We start from the raw sequence: 21,526 nt of genomic DNA, 5'->3' as shown, positions 1-21,526 counted from the left end.
CACAATCTGTACTTTCAGTTTTCTTTTCTCTCTCTTGTGAAATAAAATCTTGGTCAAAACGTTATTCTTATTTCTCATCTGGGATCACGATTGTCCATATTCAATCTAGTGGGGAATGCTGTCTTTCATCTGGAGGTCATTTGTTACCTAATGTCACTTTCAAAGCACATTGTTATGGCCCAATGTGTTGGCAAAAGTTATTTTGGGCTAATGACAGCACCAAACAAAAGGTCAGAGGGTCCCAACAAATCAATAGGAATCATGGGAACCATGAATGCCCATATTAAAATGTGATGCCAATGTGGTCAACAGTTGTTCAGATGTGTGGACCAAAGTGTTGGATGGATGACTGAGCATCCGTGAGCGAGGCCGAAACAGAACCATATTACCAGCATGCCCCTCATTATCCCAGCTGGAGTCCAGTCTGATAGCCACAGCGGCGCGCCTCAAATGATTAGTGTATGGTACAGTGATCTGCGATATTGTCCTTTACATAATGTTTCAATCAAACTGGCCATGGGGCTCTGTTGCTGGTAACTGGTCCATGCTCTGATGCCCCCTTGGCCTGTGTCCAGATCTGCTAATACAGTCCAGCGTTGTCCCTCTGGAGACACTTGGACCTCCCACTCAGTGGCCCCTGTGTTTTATACCTTATCGTCCAAACACTGAGGGCTGCTCTCTGCTGTTTTGGCAATATTGAAACACTGAGGGTCAAAGTCAGGGTTTACATCAAGCGATGCGACGTGAAAGTGACCTCATTGTCCACTTTTGTCCTCAACCAACCTTTTATAACGGCAATGTTTTTTTTTTTTCTATTTTCTTTTTAAAGAGGGTCAAATATCTCAATAAACTGCCCCAAAGCCTGCACTCGTATCCACATCACTCCAGGAATTTGTGTAACTAACAATACGGAAAAATAAGTACAGACTACCTCAGCCTCCCCCCCCCCCCCCCCCCCCACACACACACACACCCTTCCTCTCAACTCCGCCCCACGTTTCGCCAAACTTTGACTGAACTTTCTTCCGCGGACCCTGTGCGTCACTCTCCCATAACCTTGGCTTGGACAGACCACAGGACCGCTCAACTGCTCCTGGAACACAAACAATGGCTTGGCAGCAGCAAGGATGGCTCGTCTGTGCGAGTTTTCTCGGATTCGTGGCGTCGGTGCAGAGCATAACGCGGGGAGAGCTTTTCCCCTTCGGTCCGAGCGCACGGGACCAGTTACTGGACGCAGGGAATGACCAGACGCACCAACTCGCACTGGACAAGCCAGTGTTGTTTTACGATGGCACTTTCGACAGCATCTTCGTAAGTCAAACCACAATCTGAGACAACAGCATTGTCATTTCAACACAAACGCGCGGGAGCTGTGGTCAGGGTGGACTGTCCGACGAGCTTGCGCAATTGCGCATATCCTAGAAAACCCGGGTGTTTATGGTGAAAAGGGTTCAGTAACCTTAAACAATACATGGAAGTTGCAACATATATCCAGGGCGGAGTATGCGCTGGAATATTTGTTATTATTGATTGTCTTGTCACAGAGCCTGCTCTACCTTGAGATTACGGTTTAACCTGAGATTATCATGGCACCGTTGACACAATTGAGTACTTCTCGATGTGAGTTTCTCTGATAACTAAGAGATGATTTTATGAATCAAGCATCTACAGTATGTTTAACATACTGACATCCTGCAATATCTAGCTAATTGGAGGATGGACTTTGGACTTTGGAGGTTTGTCTGTTCCCTAATTAATTCTTAGAGGATTAATAAATTAACAGATTAAAAGAAAAAGGTAAAAGAAAGTGCTTTAATTGTGCTGCATGTGGATGATTTGCTATCAGAGAGTAATTCTATATAAAAGGTTTTTCCTTTGAAAGGCATGAAATTTAACATTTACCTTAGCTTTGTTGGTGTTTTATTTTTTTAATAAAGTCACTTTAGCATACTCGATGAAGCAGTGATCCTTTTTTCTGTTTTGATAACAACTTCATCTTTGATCAGTGATCTCACCCAATGAGCAGATTTATTACAGGAGATGAGCAAGACGTTGTGGTTAACACATGAGCCTGAGGTTGAGAGTAAATCAGTCAGTCTGGTTTCCCCACTGCTAACTATTCATAAGTTATCCCAACATCCCTCCAGTAACTACACTACTGCAGCCAATGTGGCCTAAAGAGGATCGTTTTTTATTCATGAGACAGTCCCTGAACTGTCTATGCCCTAAAGGGGAACAGTAATGGCTTTAACACCAGACATGGTTCCAGAAGGAGAAAACAAAAAGCCTCCTTCTGAGTGTGATTCATATCCCGTGAAGCCCATGTGCAGGTGACTGACCTTAAAGATCTCTCTGCACCATGTCTGCGAGATCAGACTCACAGATCAGTTTCCCAGCTTGATCTTCCATTTTGGGCAGGAAGTTTTTGTAATGAAGATTACTGAGCAATCTTTGGGCTCTCTGGGGCTGCTCGTCAGGGGGCAGGCACAGGAAACAGTGTGGCCCGGGCCAGCAATAGTGCTCTTGTTTTGCTCTGGAACCGATCCTCATTTGCAGTGTGTGTGTGTGTGTTTTTAACATGAGCCCAGCTTTTTTTTATTGACAAGTCATGTTAAAACCTTAAGTGGTTGAACTCTGTGTTTAATGGCATCTTCTTTGTTCATTAGGGCTTTTGTAGGACATGGCAGCTGACTCGGATCATTAGTCTAATGAGTGTAGAATAAAGATCAAAGTGGGTCAGACTGGACCGGGTTCATCTCTGATGCGAAACAGTTCTTCATATCTTGGTATCCTCATCTATAACCAGTGTCACAGTCATCTAATTCCTGGATATCCCCATTACCAACTCGGAGCTTTCACTTTCAGATCAATACCAATGGTTTCGTTGCCACAGCGGAGCCAACAGGCGAGTCGACATATCTTGGCAATATGCCCCCAAAATTCGGCATGATTGCAGCTCTGCAAGGAGACCTGGACACAAGTGATGGTGTGGGGAAAGTTTTCTTCCGTCAAGACTCCAGCCCTGGAGTTCTAATTCGGGCGGCCCAGTTCATCAACGGGGCCTTCCCCGAGGATGCGGAAGTCAATCCCACCAGTGCTGTGGTGGTCACCTGGGTTAACGTCGCCACCCATGAACCTCCGAGCAGAGGAGATGGCGTTGACAAGAAGGTGAGCATCACATGGTGATTCAAGTGATCTGTGTTGTAACTTGTCATTTACTTGCTCTCTCCAATGTTTCATCACACAGAGAAACACCTTCCAGCTGGTGATTGCGTCCCTGAAGGCTGCGTCGTACGCTATTGTCCTGTATGCAAGGGACGGGATGCAGTTTTCCTCCACGCCCGTACAAGGCAGCAGTGCAGTCCTGCACGCTGGCTTCAGTAAGGGGTTGGTCCGGGGTTTCCTGTTTTCCAGTCAAGGGCCATACTACCGCACCACCGCCGATGATGAGGCATCCATCAGGGCTTTAGCAGAGTGAGTCAACCGACGGCAGGAATAACCGTTTTCTCACAAGTGTAGTGTTGGTGTTTGGATAATGTTGCAAGAACAGTGACTGTAAAAGCCTCTCTTCTCCCCCATAGAGAGACCAACTCTGGCTTGCGGGGTGTATGGGTGTACGAGATTGGAACTTCTCCCTATTTCACCAACGTGGCACCAGGCGAGGTCACTGACCTGCCCTCGGAGGCCACGCCGCAGACGCCCACTGTGCGGGATGACGAGGACACTGATGCAAGGAGGACTGTGTACACTAACGGACAGAAATCGCAGGACCTTCCCTATGAGCCAGAGGGGGAGCGGATCGAAGTCCACCAAATTCAGTACCAGCCACATCACCCCGACAACCCAGAGGTCGTGGTGGTGGACGACACAGATATAAATGTAGACGGTGAGTCAACAGAAGAACGACTCTAAGGCTCTTCGCTGATCATGGTTGGAGCATTTCAGGTGTTTAAACAACGAGCCGTTCCTGCCTCATTCTTACCATGTTTCTCCATGTTTTCAGTGTTTTCATACAACCTGGGGGCGTGTGCGAGCAATAGGAAGAAGTGCTCCCAGTTTGCAGACTGTAAGGACCACTCCAGCGGATACTGCTGCAACTGCAGACCTGGCTTCTACGGCAATGGGATTCAGTGTGTGGCAGAGGGTAACGCCCCTTTGATTTTGAAACAAGATTGAATTTGGGTTGGGTTGCCATTCTTTACTGCTTCAAGAAAATGTAGAGACATGGGTTCAATTGTGTGCTCATGCCAATGTTTTTTGTCACATCCTATGCGCTAATGTTATGAGTTATGAGCTGAGATAACAGTAAAGAAAACATACTATGACACAACGCGATGCTGTGATTATCTGTGTTCCCATGTTCCCCAACGCAATATCATATTTATGTGACACGATTAAGACACCGTTACAAGATCTTATACTGTCAACTGTGCTTTTTTCCCCCCTAATTTATTTGTTTATGTTTATTAGCCTGGATCAATATGTGGAAATCTTCTACAACTCATGATAGTCTACTCTTGTTAGCCTATAGGATGATCCTTAAAACCTACACTGATTAATGTTTCAACCATGTGACAGGTCCATCTACCTTTGTCCCTTTTGATATTTTAAGTGTGAAACCAGCCCTGACCAATATCTTAAAATGAGGACAATGGGAACATTGGGAGGACCCCTGTTTGTCCACTGGACATTTACAAATGTACCAGTAAAGCTTCTCCTATTTAGTAAAATGTCATCTCAAGTAGCTAATCCAAGTGGCTTGTTATTTAAAGAAAAAACAAAGTTAGTGTGTCTAACTAACAATAGCTAAAAGAGCTTCTAGATTTTTTTGCAAATTAAATTACACTTGAGACCATTACAAAAATAACAAGCTGCTTATTTTTTTGATTGTCAATAATAAAAGCATATTAATGCCATTGACTAGCTGGTGTTCAACACAGGACACTCACAGGATTAGTCTGAAAACACGCTTTTAAAAACAAACTGCATAAACTATTTGTAAAGACATTTGTTGTGTCCATTGTTCTCCTGAGCAGCTGTAAGATGTGGAGGTGATGGGGGAAAATCTTTTGGGAGTTTAGCTATTTCCCTTCTTGTGTTCAGAAATGTTCCATAATTGAACATTACACTAACGTTACTCCTGAAATTATTTGCACAAACTGGGAAAATGTGATGTGTTAATCTCTGTTTGGGTTGTTTTTTTGCAGGAAAGCCACAGAGGATGAATGGTAAAGTGTATGGAAAAGTGTATGTGGGCGACTCTGCTTCTCCTGTGGAGTTCAGCAGCAACGACCTCCACTCATACGTCGTGGTAAACGACGGCCGCTCCTACGTGGCCATCAGTGACATCCCGAACACCATTGGGCCATCACTGCTGCCCCTGTCGGCCCTTGGTGGTGTGATCGGGTGGGCGTTTGCTTTGGAGCAGCCAGGCTTCAGGAATGGCTTCAGTATTATTGGTGAGGGAAATAGTTCTACAACTGGACCAAGTAGTGTCTGATAATGTGACGCCTGGAAGCTTTTCGTGTGTTTTTCTCATGCTTCAATTGGTTAGAAAAGGACAAAAGTGAACATGCAGAAAGTCTAAAGCTCTGTAAACAAACGCCGATGCCGCTACAAGCAGTTTGCCATACAGCTGCAGTTTTTCTCACTCTGTCCAGCTGAATTCCCCTCAGGTTACTTCAGCTGTCAAAGAAGGCGGGGAGCCAAAGTTCATCCAGGGCCAGGGTCTTGAAGTTAACCTCCTCTTCTCTGGCGTCTGTAGGGGGGGAGTTCACACGGCAGGCTGAGGTGACCTTTCTGCCAGGGAATGAGAAGCTGACCATCATGCAGGAGTTCAAAGGCATCGATGAGCACGACCACCTGGTGGTGAGCACCACCATGGAAGGCCGGGTCCCCGAAGTGCCCCGTGGCTCCACCGTGAAGATCGGCTCTTATTCTGAGGTCTACCAGTACAGCAACAACTGTGAGATACAGCTTGAACAGAGACTTAGTTTTTTCATGTAAATGTCGGTGACTTGTTTCTCCTGTGGTTCTGCACCTCTTTTCTGCTTTTGTAACCATAACTAAACCGTTTAGAAGACTAATGAGTCTCGTACTTGCTTCTTACCTGCCTGTCACACCTTCCAGTGATCACTTCATCCTCCACTCGGGACTACGAAGTGAGCTCGCCCGATGGCTCCACCGCCACCAGGACGTACCAGTGGCGTCAGACCATTACCTTCCAGAGCTGCCAGCATGGCGATTCTTTGAGAGACATAAAACCAACTCAGATGCTCAGCGTGGACCAAGTCTTTGTCCTGTACAATGAGAACGGTGAACTCATCCGGTTCGCCATGAGCAACAAGATCGGGGATATCAACGGTGAGGTCATGGAGATTATTTTTGCCTTCCTGTTTTGTCTGCGCACACTTCCTTCCTGCAGTGCTAGATATAACATCCTGGCCAGGGACTGGTTCTACAAAAACGTGATGGCTTATTTTGTCATGGCATTACATGAATTGATATTATAACGGTACGTCTGCACTAAAATACACCCTTAATTCCCAGGAGGGCAGCCAGAGGAGAACCCGTGTTTCACTGGAAGACACGGCTGTGACACCAACGCTGTGTGCCGACCCGGAGAGGGAAATCAGTTCACCTGCGAGTGTGCTAGTGGCTTCAATGGGGATGGCCGCACATGTTATGGTAAGAATAACACATCTGATGTCACACGAATAAAAAGGACCATTGTTTCTATTGTTTTTGACCATGCAGATGCTCTGCATTAATGAACTTTCCGCTTTCAAGTAAATCAAACAGTTTGCACATCTGTTGAAAGGCATCATTTGATTAACCCAGACTTTGTAAAGCCTTCCTTCCTGGGGAACTGGGCAATCTGACCAATTAGCACAGGGAGTGTCACATGGGAAACAAAGTCTCCCATACTCTCAGACCAGGTTAGCAGTCCATGCTCGATGCAACCATGAGTCGTTTGTACGCGCGAGCAGACAGGAAGAGCTCTGAAGCACATACAGTTAAAAGGGGAAGGAAGCATATCAGACAGATGCTATCTTGAAACATTTGTAATTAAGAAACCTAATCACGCTCTCTCCTCTGATCTCCATCTGATAATGAAGGACACTGATGTGACAAATCCAGACTTCAGAGCCTCAAACTTACACACGGTTGCCGTTATTAGCATATGATAATTGTCTCTTCTCTTTATCAGACAACGACGAGTGCAGAGAGAACCCTCAGATCTGTGGCTCTCACGCTATCTGCAACAACCAGCCCGGGACCTTCCGCTGTGAATGTGAAGAAGGTTATCAGTTCGCCAACGATGGCCAGACCTGCGTTGGTAAGTATTGTTTGTGCCGGGTACAATTACCTATTTCAGAAATGTCACCTGGCAGTTGGGATGTACAGGTTCAGACATAAACTGTAATGCAATGCGTGAAGATATCAAGTAGGCCAGAGTGAGCCAGAGAAAACACGTCAACACAATGACACACATACAGCGTTGAACCCGCTAGTGCAGTGGCAATGTAATTTCAGAGATTATCTCAGAGAAAGTGTGCTTGGGTTTGAGGTCCACACTGCGAGTGCATGTGTGCGTGTGTGTTCGTCAGGCCGAGGTCAAATAACATGCATTGCTTCACATCAGGACAGTTCTTGAAATAATCACGGAAAAGTGTACAAGACTAAACCGACTTCAATATTCTTTTCTCACTTTCCTAATAATCAGCTGTTTGTCTTCAGCTGTAGCCCACATATAGTCATGAACAGTACAGCATTTTGGAAAATAGGCTTATTTGCTCTCTTGTCTTAAGTTACAGGAGAGTTAACAAATCTGCCGACCAGCACCTCTAAAGATCACTGATTCACTTGATGTATCTTGTTTGTTTAATCCATAACTAACCACCTTTTTTCCCCTATGTCTAGTCGTTATGCTAAACTAAGCCTTACATTCATCACGAGAGGGGTACTAATCTTTGCATCCAGCTCTCGGCAAGAGAGTGAAAAAGCATGTTTTCCATAATAGATACGTTTTACTAAAATGAAAATGACAAAAAGCATTGTGGCAAAATTGAACAAAAATTGTACTGTTCAGCGTTTAATGTGGTGTATGGTCATTTTGTGACATGCTGTAATAACCTAACAGAGTATTTATTCTCCTCCTCAGAGGTTTATCGACCTGTGGACGCCTGTGAAGAAGGCACCCATAACTGTGACATTCCTGAGCGCGCTCAGTGCAGCTACACCGGAGGCTCGTCCTACATCTGCTCCTGCCTGCCAGGGTTCATAGGAGACGGTAGAGTCTGCCAAGGTACTGCAGAGCAACACTAGATGTATGCTTTTGAGACAGAATATCCTCATGACGTTGCACCTACAGAATGCTATACATAGTTTTGAACATTTGAGCCCAGCATTTAAGATGTGTAGATTTTTAGACTGATCTTAAAACGTACACAGACGTGGTAGCAGTGTGTCTAAAGATGACAACACACAAAGCCGCAGCTCTGATTGGCCAGACTACAGTTACATTTCTAATTGTTTATTTATCATTTAAGCAAAGGATGACACTCAAATTATTATTTGGTTTATGTAATGATCTCGCAGTTTATTCATGGTGGATTTCAAATGCTAACTAATAACTAATTGTAATTAAACTGTAAAAGTCTGTAATTAAACCTGTGGAACACTACAGGCTTTGTACTTGTTGGTGTCTGAAGGAAAATGTAAATCTGGAGACTTTAGAGTTTGCTGCCAAAAGGCTTTGCAATCATAAGCGATGTTGTCACTCAGAGAATCATCGCAGAGGAAGATAAAATATAACAAGGACGCAGGACATAGATTAAAGTAGCTTCTGGCAATGAAAATGTTGTTGGAAATTGCTCCTGTAGTTATCGAGTGTCAGAGCATCTTCTCTTATGCTCACAAGGAGACTTTTGAAAACTCTCCCCCTTGCAAATGCCCTATCATGTGATGATGATCAACACAAATGAAGAATCTAACAGAACCTAAGGCTGCTCGCGTGGTGTGGGTCAAAATCCGAAATCATATGACTTGTTTTGAAAATGTTCACGTTAACAATGTGAAGGATTTGGAGTCAACAGGCTGAATGGAAAATACAATCCAGTAGTCCAGATTTCAAATCCATCACATGGACCTGAAGGCTACAATTGTTAAACCATCTGCTCCGGACCGGGGGAAGTGAGATTGCTTCCAAAATACTTCTGCAGTGTTTGAGCAGTGAAACATGAAAAGCAGATGGCGGTCCTGAGTCGGCGTGTAGTTTTTTTTGGCGGATCCTCAGGAGCCCTAATTCATAGTTTCCATTCTTTCCATGCCTCTGCCTCTCTATGTTGTCGGGCTCAGGCTGACCCAGATCATAATGCAGATCCCTGACTGTAAAAGGACACGACACAATTGGACATGCGGAACATATTTCATACGGTTCATGACTGATTCTTCTGTCTCTCTCTCTCTCTCTCTCTCTCTCTCTCTCTCTCTCTCTCTCTCTCTATCCACCTCTTCTCTCCTGCCTAAAGACATAGACGAGTGCCAGCCTGGGAGATGTCATCAGGACGCTGAGTGTTACAACAACCAGGGATCATTTACCTGCCAGTGCAGGCCGGGTTACTATGGCGACGGCTTCTCCTGCTCTCCAGGTACATTTTTTTCGGTACGCTTAAGCAAACCGAACATCTGACTCAAACAGTGCATCGTTATCGGTCGACCGGGCTTCATATCCGGCCTGCTAACGTTCGGCTTCTGTTGCAAGTTTATTTTTAGGGAAATCGATCGTGGGGGTTCAGACTTTGGTTTTCTTTCAATAAGTTGCAGACTCAATAGTCGTAAAAGACAGGTCATTTTCATTTAAAGCATTGTTTGATATACCAGAGTATATTGGTGCCAGCTGCAAGCTGTTTTTCATTTTCTTCTGGGTAGCAAAGGGAACACGTCATGCCTTACGAGGGATTAGAGTAGCTGAATTTAAAGCAGCAGACAAGAGAAGATATAAATGAGCCTATAAATAAGTTTGCTGCATTGTGGCAGTGTAACCGTGCTCACTCTGAAGGTCTTTTCCACTTCAGAGAGAACAAAAACACGATGCGTGACCCACAGAGACAGCATCCTGGGTACGACGGAGTTCGGCCCGCGGGGCCCCCGACCTTCCGTCGGACAGTTCATCCCCTCGTGTGATGAGCATGGGGCCTATGAACCCATGCAGTGCCACGGCAGCACGGGGTACTGCTGGTGCGTGGACCGGAACGGGCAGGAGATCCCCGGGACTCGCTCTGGGGCTGGCAGCAGACCAATGTGTGAGTACATGTCAGCGCTGGACAACAAGGGGACCACAGTGTGTATTAAAAGAGCAAACATGCATGACCAATGAGCAGCCACATACTAGCTACAGTTACACTTTCGGAGAGGATTATGTCGACCGGAAAACTTTTTTTCCGTTACTAAATTGATTTGGGGTTCGTTCCTCTTCCACAAGGCTTGATTTTTTTAGCATTTGTCTCTCTCCGGTAGGCATCGACCATGGCGGCGTGTCACCGCCCATTGGACCCACCACTCGACCTGACGTCCACCCGGTGCCTCAAGGAACACACCTGCTGTTCGCCCAGAGCGGCAGGATAGAGCACATCCCGCTGGAAGGCTATGAGATGAAGAAAGACGACGCCAAGGCCGTCCTCCATCTCCCTGTAAGTGTCTCTAATTTACCAACATTTTTCTGAGACATTTTCATCAACTTTTCTGTTCATGAAAATGTGACATTTAAACAAAAAAAGATCTATTTTACTGGCTTTATGTCTGTTCATGACAGACAGACGCTGACTCAATCTGAGAAGCTCAGCTGTACAATAAACTTTTCTGAGTAAGGACATCTTTCAAAGTGAACATGTAGGTTTAAGAAGTTGAGCACAATGTCGAGTCAGTATTGGTATTTTACTGGGGAAAACAGTCCAAAAAGCAACAGTAAGTTTGGGTTTCTCATTCGTGTATTCAATATCCGCTCAGCCTCTCACACAAACTGCTCCCTTGGTGGTAAAAACATGTGAATTTGAGCGTTGCCATTTCTCCATCTGCTTCATGCGTCCGCTGCTTGCGCTTTATTGGAGGCACATGGTGACATTCACACTAATTACTAACATCAGTCTGACATCTTTGGAATTGCAATCTGCACTTCTTGTTGAGCTCATTTCCAAAGCAGCTGGTCTGAAGCCTGGCCGAGCTGCTCATGTTCGGTGTGTGTGGCTCTGGTTATTTGGATTTCTGTCTAGACGTGAGCGTGAAAAAAACTAAAAACCCATCTGCTCCGTGTTTTTATCTCTGACCGCTCTGGTTTGAACACTTCAAAGATTGTTGCTTGCGCTCCCTCCACAGGGGAAGGTAATCATCGGAGTGGCCTACGACTGTGTGGAGAAAATGGTCTACTGGACTGAAATCACATCTCCCTCAATCAGCAAGGCCAGCATCCAGGGTGGGGAGCCCACCACCGTCATCAGATCAGGTGACGCTTGTCTTTTATGCTTTTCACTTTCAGCCAGCTGGGAATCAAGGAGGCTGTTTTCACAAGACAAATAAAACTGACGGGCAAAATGTATCCTCTCAACAGACCTGGACAGCCCAGAGGGCATCGCCATCGACCACCTGGGACGAACTATGTTCTGGACGGACTCGGTGAAGGATCACATCGAGGTGGCTTCTTTGGACGGATCTCAGCGTCATGTCATTATAGACTCGGATCTCGTCAACCCTCGCGCTCTTATCACTGACCCTCCCAACGGGTGGGTGTTGTTTCACATAAAGCTTTTAGCCGTTACCTGCTTGTTGACAAACTACAAGTGAGATAACAATCAATGAGGACCCTTTGAAAGTCACTTTCGATTAGGAGGTACACGTTAAAGGATTTGCTCAACATTTTGGGGATTACACTTATTTTCTTTCTTGCTGGGATCAATAATACTCTCACATCCAAGCCACATAGAACAACACTTTCATTACCTTTGAACAGAGCCCTGCTTGTAGTCTTTATTCTGAGCTAACCGGCTGCTGTCTGTAGCTTTATATAGAAAGGATAAATATGAGCGCGCCATTGATCCTCTAATCTAACTCACAGGAAGAAAGCAAATAAGCATATGTCCCAAAAGGTTAAACTATTCCTTTAAATATTCCTACATTAATCAAACACTGGCTCTCCCAGGGAGCTGAGCAGCAACTTTGCTGTTAAAGAAACAGATTTACAAGCAAAATAATAACATGATGATGTGATTAGTATGAAATTAAAACAGTAATTTAACACCTGTCCCTTCAGTAATCTTTACTGGGCCGATTGGAACCGCGATGCCCCCAAGATCGAGACCTCTTACATGGATGGATCCAACAGGAGGGTGCTGGTTAAAGACGATCTCGGCCTGCCAAATGGCTTGACTTACGACTCTCAGAGCTCTCTGCTGTGCTGGGCAGACGCAGGTACTGTACTTCAGACAGATGACTCATCTGTGAAATGATGTCTGGCTTCTCATCGGCAGTAATCTCTCGCCCGTAGGCACACATAAAATGGAGTGCACACATCCGGGCCACAGCGACCGCAGAATGGTTATGGAGGGGCTTCAGTACCCTTTTGGGATGACGTCATTTGGGAAGAACATCTACTACACTGACTGGCGGAGGTTTGACTTTTTCTTTTGTCACGATCACTGCTTTAGCTTTTTATCCGATATGATATGTAACTAAAATTACTGCTTTAAGTATTCCAACCAATTCAACACTACAATACTTTATGTTTGTATGTCTAATGCCGACATAATGATGAAAGGTTATTACACACATATTGAGTGGTTGGTGTTTAGCCAGTTTTGTGTACCCTGATGTAATGTGGATAGTTTTAAATTAGCAGACTTTGGAATTTATAGAATGAAGGATGTAATCCCGCCTTTTTCCACGGTACACTGTGCTATGCAAGAACTCAGATCTATTGAGGTAGAGGAAGGAGAGGTTAAGTCAGAGGTCAAAAAGCTCCCGGCCCTTGATGTTCTTCCAGACCTCTCTGAAGACTCTGGAGCTTTCATTCTTCCTATGCGGCTGATTCTGTATGTTAGCCGCAGCACAAAAATGCGGGGGTTGGGGTGTGTGCGTGTGTGTGTGTGTGTGTGTGTGTGTGTGTGTGTGTGGTGTTGTGTGTGTGCAGGGTGAGGAAGCATCCTAAAAAGTGGCAGCTGCTTGCAATTTCTCCACCTCCAGCATTTGTGAGTGACCTGCCCAGGGCCTCCCTCTGATCTTGCAAGGCTGTAGCCTTGCTGAAGAAGGTTGAGAGGTGGAGGTGGGGGAGGCACTCAAACTATGTCAGTTATGGCGAAGAAAGCTACACTAAACCTGACTCATTCTTGACAGACTTTACAAGAAACACAGGGAGGCAAGGATGCTCACGTTTCTCAATGCCGGGATCAGTCCGGGTGGCTAAACACTGGCCGCTCATTGTGTTCCCAACAGGGATGCCGTGGTTATAGTGGACCGCCATTCTGGCAAGGAGTCAGACGAGTTCCAGCCTCAGAAACGGACCAAGATATACGGGATCGCCACAGCCTACGCCCAGTGTCCGTCAGGTAAACAGGGCCACAGACTCCCTGGGAATTCCCCTGACATTGTTTAGCTCTTGACACCTTAACATTTTTTTTTACTGATTGCATTATTTACTTAGCAATTTGTAAGAAAACACTCCCAGTCACATTCCTGGAAATAGCTTGACCCTTGTACATTCGGGGGCTACCTTTTGACTCGGCCTTGTTATCCATTCCCTCCACTCTTTTGGACATACCAGCCCAGTTTGGTGTCCTCTGTAAAGGACTCTGAACGCGAAAAAAAAAAGAACTGCATCTTCTGAACGCAAACAGGAGGTATTCTGCAGCTAGTGTTCATCATGAAGGGAAGGGATGACGGGTGTTACTGTGCAGCACCAGGCCCCCTTCGTCTCTTCTAGATAAGGCTGCATGCGTAAAGCCAGGGAATGTGGAGTCAAGGGAGAGGGGCCTCCAACATCTGGAGTTTGCTATGTGTTTCCTCGAAGTATGTGTATATCTATTGAACAAACAGTGAAGAGGCAGTTTCCTGCCGTTCCTTGCTACGCGGGCTTGTGATTTATACAAATGCGCTGGAATGTCCCACATTAGTAAGAGTTTGTATGTTTTTTTCCTTTACCTCCAGGACAAAACTACTGTGCCGTGAACAACGGGGGCTGTACCCACCTCTGTTTAGCCACCCCTAGCGGCCGCTCCTGCAAATGTCCTGACAACGCAGTGGGCGTGGGCTGCGTGGAGAGAGACAGCGGTTACTGAAAGGGGACGGCTGTGCTCTGAGAGTTGACACTGTGTGGATGTTTGACCGCAAATTTAGGAGCCACTCAGCATTACTAAACTATAGCTGCTGAAAATACCACTGAAAACCAGAGGTGAACTTACTGTGCCTTTTATTGCTCAGTGTTACGCTTATCTGCATTTTTTTACGTTTCCCTTTACAAAATCACTACTGCGGAACATTGAAAATTGTAAATATAAACACTATTATTTTGTCTTTTTCCCCGAGTGCACATAGACTGAGAATAAAGCTCAAGGGATACATAATTTAATGTGAAATTCATCACAGCAACGCATGACGCCAACTCGTGTCGGCTGTGTTACACTGTGGCATGCTCGGATTAGTTGATCTCCTTGAAATGTTACTGTGGAATAGGACGAGTGTCTGTACAAGCTGGTGAGATGAGTTTAAATGCTGGGCAGCAAAAGAATAAACATTTTTCTAACATGTAGTGCTGCTTTGTGTGGTCCGAGTGCAAGAATGGTGACACCGTGTGTTAGCTCGGGTTCATTACAAATACACAATTGGTGTTGAGGTAGGTGGCGCCAGAGTAAACCTTATCATGACCAGTCTCTGCCATGGTTAAACAAATGTCACATTGGTGGTTTATTCTGAAAATATTCCCACAGGAGTAATGTTGGCCTTGAGAATTATCATGAAATACTTTTAAAATGTCTTTATTGCATATTTATTTTCCATATTATCGTGCATTTCTAATTCATTAAATGGATTTTTTTTCTTGAATAACTAATAACTGAGGCAGCCACTAGACGAAGTAAAACCTTACTTGCACCCCCATCACGTTCTTCAACAAGTACTGAAACCTATTACCTGCCTTTACGTCATGAAAAGGAAACGTTTGGGTTGTTGTGCTCACGCGGCCTATTTCCAAAAATCTATGTGGCAGTGGGATGACGTTTCTGCTTTGTTGACAAAGGAAACCAAACGCTGCCACCCCAACTGTGCTAAAGAGGGAGACACATGCCTACGTCAATGGTGCGTTAACGGACTCTTTGATAAATTCGGAATATGGATGATTACTCAAACGCAACCTTATTGAAACCACACTATTCTTATATAGTCATATAAGGCTTGCGACTGCATTTTTGTATTCTTATCTATCATTCTGCATGTTATTCGCCTGTAATGGTCGATTAAAGTTATACAATTGTTTGTTTAGTCTGATTTGTACTCCGTTTACAGAATGACTAATAAAAGCAGTAAATTACCACTATTGACAAGTGCGCTTAGAAAATACTTCCACGAAAATGTCTTGAATGAATAATCAATTAGCAAAAAAGTTATTTTTTTGACAGATGGAAGTCGAGACTCGCTTATACTGTAGCTACATACGGGGGGTTTCTAAATACCCATTCATATCGTGTGAGGTTTATCTATGTAAATTAGGCAAATAATATATATTGATATAACAAGAACCTGCTGGTGTTTACACCCTACCTTTTGCGGATTTACAGAAATGTATCAAACGCACTACCAATACTGATCGAAAAGATCGGGGATTTATTTGTTTATTATCCAATAGGAGACACAATAGGAGTCAGTGGGCATGTCACGGATTTATTTGTGTCGTGTAACCCCGCGACTTGTCTGCTAGGATTATTTATACACTGGTCAACACAGATACAAACAGATAAATACGTCTTTTGGATGAGTTATTTTATAGACTAGGTACAACATGAGTTACTTGTAGACTTTGCGAATGGAAAACATGTCACCAATAAAAATATGAACGTGAGATGTCTGCATGTTAAGTCCTTCACTCCGCCGTCGTCGGGAAAGGGGCGGAACTGTCTCGCAGTCATTGCTGAGGGAAAATTAACCGTCGTATTAGTCTGACTCTCAGCTGGACGAAGGCTAGCATTAGCTGGCTTTAATTTATGGAAAACGAAGGTATGTATGGAAATGAACTATTCTCGTTTAAAACGTTTTTTTTCCCTGAATGTCAGAAAGATGAAGCGACAGCCCTTTATCTGTTTATTTTGATCAAGCCTGCTCACGATGTGTTCGTTTGTCTCTGTTGCACAGTTTTGACAGCTGCCCAACGTCACACAGAGCGATGCGGGGCAACAGCAGCTAACGTTATGTCTGTTAGCAAGAGCACGACAATTACGGGAAATAAATCTATACTATAAATAGGACGTGGAGTCCATTAGGCATACCGGCTCTAAAGTTAATGTAGTATTTAGGCAATTATTCTGGATCTAATTGATGAGCTTTCTTGCTGCTTCTTGTGGTCAAGCTAGCTAGAACATGACACGACTATCGAGCAGAACTTTCAAAATAAAAGATGAACCGCACCGTTGTCAGAGAAGCAATTCTGTCTTCAACTGGAGGTATAACAAATCCAGTGAAATGTGTAAATTGACTATAAATACGTTTGTGGCTACGTTTGTATGAATACGCCACATCTTATAAAAGACTAAAATGCAATTCTTGAAAAAAAATACTTTTGGTTATTTAAGATGTTTATACATTATTACTTTTCTTCTCAAAAGTATTGATGTGATGAAGTATTCGTAGACTGTGACATGTAAAATTATAAAACATGTTTTAATCATATTAAATCTTGAACATTTGAGAGGACAGTTTATGTGATGGTTTGCCCATGCATCATGAAATATATGCAAAGTCACTTTAAAGCAGAACCGAAACATGTGTTTAAAAGAATTGCCTTACAAAAGCATTATAGCTCTTCTTTTGGGTTCAATTATTTTAATTTGCAAAGTGCAGAGGTGTGATATGGTGGGAATCGTTTCACTACTGACTCGCCATTTTTAATTATTGGAGTGAAGGCCTTACTGTAACATGCATACACATTGAATACTTTAGCTGTACTTACAATGTTATTGTTGGTGTTATGATGCAAAGAAAATGGTCTTGCGTTCTAATGATTTATGAACACCTTTTGTAAATATACTTTCTGAAATATATATTTAAATCTATGAAAAAATGTTTGTGAACATTGTACGCCCTAATTATTTTAAAAACCATTAACCGTTTAATGTTTTATGGGAGCATCAATTGAGATTGTCTTCAGTATACTTAGGCTATTGGAGTGCGTTAGGTGCTTTTATTTTGAAAACTAAAATCCACACCGGAAATGTACCGCTTCAACCCGCTTGAATGTTTGACGCAGATTAGTTCTGTCCACCTAGCTAGCCTGCTAGCCTACTGTACCGCTCCAGTGTTATGCTACAGTGTGTCAGGCTCGTCGTGAAGTTTCCGGTTCAAGTCAGGTGAAAGAGCTTCATAACTTCACCGCTGTCAGAGTGCGTTGGCAAAAGCGAAAGAGACTGAACCAGCTAACTGTGTTATGCGAACTAACATGACACTTTTGTATCTTTCTGCAGAAAGCGCAGTTTAAAAGTGGGGAAACAGAGACGCGGATCATGAGTCTGCTATGAATGACTCAGGACAACATTTGGGGCTTCGTTCCGGGGCACTTTCAGTCACCTGGAGGACTGGGGAGGACACCTAAAGGGGGTTTGTCATTCCTGACTTCCTCCGCGCCCTGATTGGTGTCGTACCTGGAGGTGTGGACGACATGGCCACACTGCAGCAGACTGATTTGTCGTATGCGTGGGAAAAGTACATGGATTGTAGACTGCAAGGAGCGGATCTGCAGGTAGGCGCTGCTCGACCCTCTTGGAGGCAGGAGCCGGGGTGATGATGCAGGCTCAGCTCGGGGTCTTTCTCTGGGGGGTGGCGAAGCTCACTTTGAGCTTGCAGGACTAACAGGCAGTATTTAGGGAAGTCGAGAAAACAGTTGGGCAAATCCTGTTTTTGATTGCCAATTTATTTTCATTACGTTCAGGTTGCACAATTGTCCATAGAACAATGTGTAGTTTGCATAGGAAACGATACTTGTTGCAGCATGCCAGACAAGAAAAGTCCACTCATTTTGTCTCACTTGGTTCTTGTTTGTGTTGACTTTTGACTTCACGCTATCGACATTTGTCTGCACCCAACGAGTGCCAGTGTCGGTAAGAGATTTGCTGTATTCTAAGAGACCTTCTTTTAGTCGGGTTCTGGTCACTTTATCTGCCTAAATTACTTTCCTGTTTTTGCCTCTGCTGTGCCCCAGTGAGGGCCTGTTGCAAAATGTTGTGGTGCGGCTGTAGTAAAATGATAGTAAAAAAAGACTACATCAATTCTTTATCAGACATGCACAGAGACATACAGGAGATTATCATAACACTTCATCCTTAAAAACATTGATGATTGTTTGTCATTAGAGATGACTTATTTTTGACAGAATTCTACATATTTGTATGATGGGTAACCACATTCCGCCATTGTGGCAGGAGCAAAGAGTCAAAATATCGGAAAGAAAATGGTTCCTCTCGTTGCTCTGGGGTGGGATGCCTTGAATCCTCCTGGAGGTCCACAGGCGCCTCTTTTAGAGCCAGAACTGTAACTGCTGCAGCGCACAAGCACGAAAAGCGCGAACAGTGAGTCACTGCACAGAGATGGAAGTGTAAACCACAGATTGCTCATTATGAGATCTGCAAAAGTGCACTTGTGTGCCTGTGTCGGCCTATAACAGGAGTGAGTTGCCGTGTTTCTGAAATCTCTGTTAGGCCGTTGCAGCCCCCACCCTACCCTCCATCTGGCAGAGTACTAACAGCAGCCAGATCACGAGACTTGGATTAGAATCGGATTGCATGCTGAGTGATCTGCCCTGCACACACGCACGCGCACACATGCACACAGACACGCAGACACAGACAGAGGAGCCGATTTAGCCATTACACTAGTCCATTATTTGCGATTTATCATGTGCAAGTCTCCTTAAAAGACAAACCTGCTATAATGTGTAAAGCTAATGAGTGCTGAGAAAGCCTGTCAGGCTTTTCATTCTTGGAAATAATAACTTCCTTCCTCTAAAGTCATTGTGTCTATGGTGTGGTGTATGTACTTGTGTATGTACTTGTGTACTAATAAGGCCGTATGCGTTATTAGTCATGTTTGCATTAGGACGTCGGCTGTAGAGACGGTGCCGGCTTGTTCTCATCATATTTATACTCAACGCTTGAACGACACCAAGCAGACTCTGCCTTTCTATTGGTGGGAGCTTTTTATGTCACTTTTTGTTGCGAAGATTGTGTTTGACAGGCCACAATACACACATGGATACTGTTGCACCGCTTGCACATTATATTTGTCTCCTGCTCATTCTGGCAATCCCATCAGTGCACAGGTATAGGTAATACATTCCTACCATCTGTGGCGTCCGTGCAGTGCAGTCAGTACTGTGCAGGCACACATGATTACGTGATCATGGAGACTGTCCCACGACTGAAAGGCCCTCGTTTTAACGCCCACCATACAGCAAGACTCTGCTCTGCCGCTCTGTAGCCAATACCGTGATCACACCTTACCGTGAGACGTGGAGGACAAAAAGACGCCTTCCCCTGCAGTAATCAATAACACAAACAAGTGTGAAAGTGCCTGTACTGCTGCCTCCCCGTCCCCATCTCATCTGTTGGTCTTTGCATTCTCGTCTCTGCTCTTCATCTGCTTTTCTTTCAGGATTAAAATATTGCTAGTATTTCTGTCACTTATTTACAATGGTCAAGGATGGTAACAGAGCTCGGATGCTCATTGACCTTGGTCTTCCTCTTTTAGTTTTTCCTTCTCTGAGCAGAAATGCCATGAATAGATTACACTGTTTTTCACAGCTTCTTGTTGTTTTGGTGGGGGTCAAAGGAAGTCACAGTTTCAGTAGGGATTAAAAGAGCAAACTGTTTTGTAGGATCTTCCCAGCTCTATTTACAAAGGAGAGCATTGGCAGCATCCTTCTACTTATACATTCATTGTACATTAATGCTCTTTAGATAACGTCATTATATGGAATCCATTATTACCAAACTCACCATTTTGCATTTAATCTTCAGCATTTACATTTAAGTAAGCACATTTGCATTACAGCATCAGTATATTAGGATCAATGGTATTAAGCCTTTCTTTCCATTTTTCAGAATTTCTTCCTTTTATGGGGCCCAAACAATCGCAACAGTGAGTTCAGCTACAATGAAAGTTTGCCTTGGGCGCGCTCGCGTCAAAGTATCTGTAGGTAGATTTTCCATTCGGCCCAATCCCTCTGAATCTTGATGAGCAGACTTAAATTAGTAGAATGGTTACTTGGCCATGAGCCAAACTAACTACTAGGATTTGTTGCTTGTGGATTACTTCATTTTATTGAGAGCGAACAGGATGTTTCAAAACACTAAAGTGTGGTTTTTGAAACACTTCACTTTCCTGTTTATCTGGTACCTCTCGTACGTCTAATATCGCTTTAAATTCAGCCAGATGCAGGCTTCCTGGGCTAATGTTAACTCTGGTTGAAGTTCAATGGATGTCCTGCATTTGAAAAGACTTCATCCTGCAGGGTGATTGGACTGATATTGTAAGTATTATTTTGTACCTACTCTTAAAAACCCTTGTCCATATGTTATACACTTAATCTGTAACAACAGGTGCTTGTGTTTGAAGCAGATTTGAATTAGGACAACCCTGTTCACATATCAATGGCCAAAGTGTGGGGAACCATCTATTCGCAGTTTGCGTATTGCATATTCTTTTGTATTATTTGGTATTCTTAACAAATAGCATTCTTGCAACACGTTTTCTTGTTGTATTCTCGAAAAAGATTTCAGATAGGAGGTTTTGGTCTTCGGCCATTGATATTCCACGCATATTACTTGTCATTAGCTTTCAAAGCTCGGTTCTCTGCTTTGCATTCCTTCTGTGGTAAGTCCTTGAATCCTTGTCTAGAAAAGATTAAACTTGTTGAGCAAAGCAAAAGTCAAAATGCAGTGAATACTAAAGAGGGAGTAAAGACGGTAGTGCTGATTTACCTCAATCCCCAAAGGTAATTATTTGGCTCGTCGGGACTGAACAATGTAATTTGCAACATATACCATATGTCTGCTATATTTTGATAAAAAAGTGTGTTGGGTACATTATGTCTGTGAATGCATTATCAGAGATATTATTTCCTGTGGCATTAAGGTCAGCTGTGAGCAGTATGACGGCTCTCGCTAACTAAAGCAATTAAAGATAATGTGCATGGATCGTATTCCACACCTGAGCACAGTAAAGTGGGAGAAAATAATTGCCACATTAGCGGTGGTCTCTCTTGTCATTTTCATACAGT

The 21,526-nt window shown here is 44.0% G+C and overlaps 2 protein-coding genes across 4 annotated transcripts in view; both read left to right on the top strand.

The window, feature by feature from the left end:
- Positions 1-1,025: 1,025 nt before the first annotated feature.
- On the top strand, positions 1,026-14,797 carry nid1a (nidogen 1a). Its single transcript, XM_068568713.1, has 20 exons — positions 1,026-1,311; positions 2,866-3,168; positions 3,248-3,474; positions 3,582-3,886; positions 4,004-4,144; positions 5,208-5,459; positions 5,765-5,965; positions 6,130-6,363; positions 6,550-6,687; positions 7,211-7,339; positions 8,165-8,308; positions 9,534-9,653; positions 10,080-10,307; positions 10,522-10,694; positions 11,377-11,503; positions 11,609-11,780; positions 12,308-12,465; positions 12,542-12,665; positions 13,486-13,598; positions 14,197-14,797. The coding sequence occupies exons 1-20, from the start codon at positions 1,108-1,110 to the stop codon at positions 14,325-14,327; spliced, it is 3,624 nt and encodes a 1,207-aa protein (XP_068424814.1). The 5' UTR covers positions 1,026-1,107; the 3' UTR covers positions 14,328-14,797.
- A 1,379-nt stretch (positions 14,798-16,176) lies between these two features.
- Positions 16,177-21,526, top strand: part of lyst (lysosomal trafficking regulator) — a 53,571-nt gene continuing 48,221 nt past the window's right edge. For all 3 annotated transcript variants that reach the window (XM_068567379.1, XM_068567378.1, XM_068567377.1), the window contains exons 1-2: positions 16,177-16,257; positions 17,718-17,992. In XM_068567379.1, the coding sequence (XP_068423480.1) occupies positions 17,912-17,992 (81 nt within the window). In that variant the 5' untranslated portion in view covers positions 16,177-16,257; positions 17,718-17,911. The remainder of the gene's footprint in view (positions 16,258-17,717; positions 17,993-21,526) is intronic.

Source organism: Clinocottus analis, unplaced genomic scaffold (assembly GCF_023055335.1).
Source record: "Clinocottus analis isolate CAN_PGR_092001 unplaced genomic scaffold, fCliAna1.0.p SCAF_8, whole genome shotgun sequence".
In the NCBI taxonomy this organism is placed as follows: Eukaryota; Metazoa; Chordata; class Actinopteri; order Perciformes; family Cottidae; genus Clinocottus; species Clinocottus analis.
This window is presented reverse-complemented; position numbering and strand designations above follow the sequence as displayed.

Excerpts from the sequence above, each read along its gene's own strand:
- nid1a (XM_068568713.1), top strand. The coding sequence starts at position 1,108 with ATGGCTTGGCAGCAGCAAGGATGGCTCGTCTGTGCGAGTTTTCTCGGA. Across the intron at positions 3,169-3,247 it reads GAGATGGCGTTGACAAGAAG|AGAAACACCTTCCAGCTGGT; the intron begins GTGAGCATCACA and ends TTCATCACACAG. Across the intron at positions 5,460-5,764 it reads GAATGGCTTCAGTATTATTG|GGGGGGAGTTCACACGGCAG; the intron begins GTGAGGGAAATA and ends TGGCGTCTGTAG.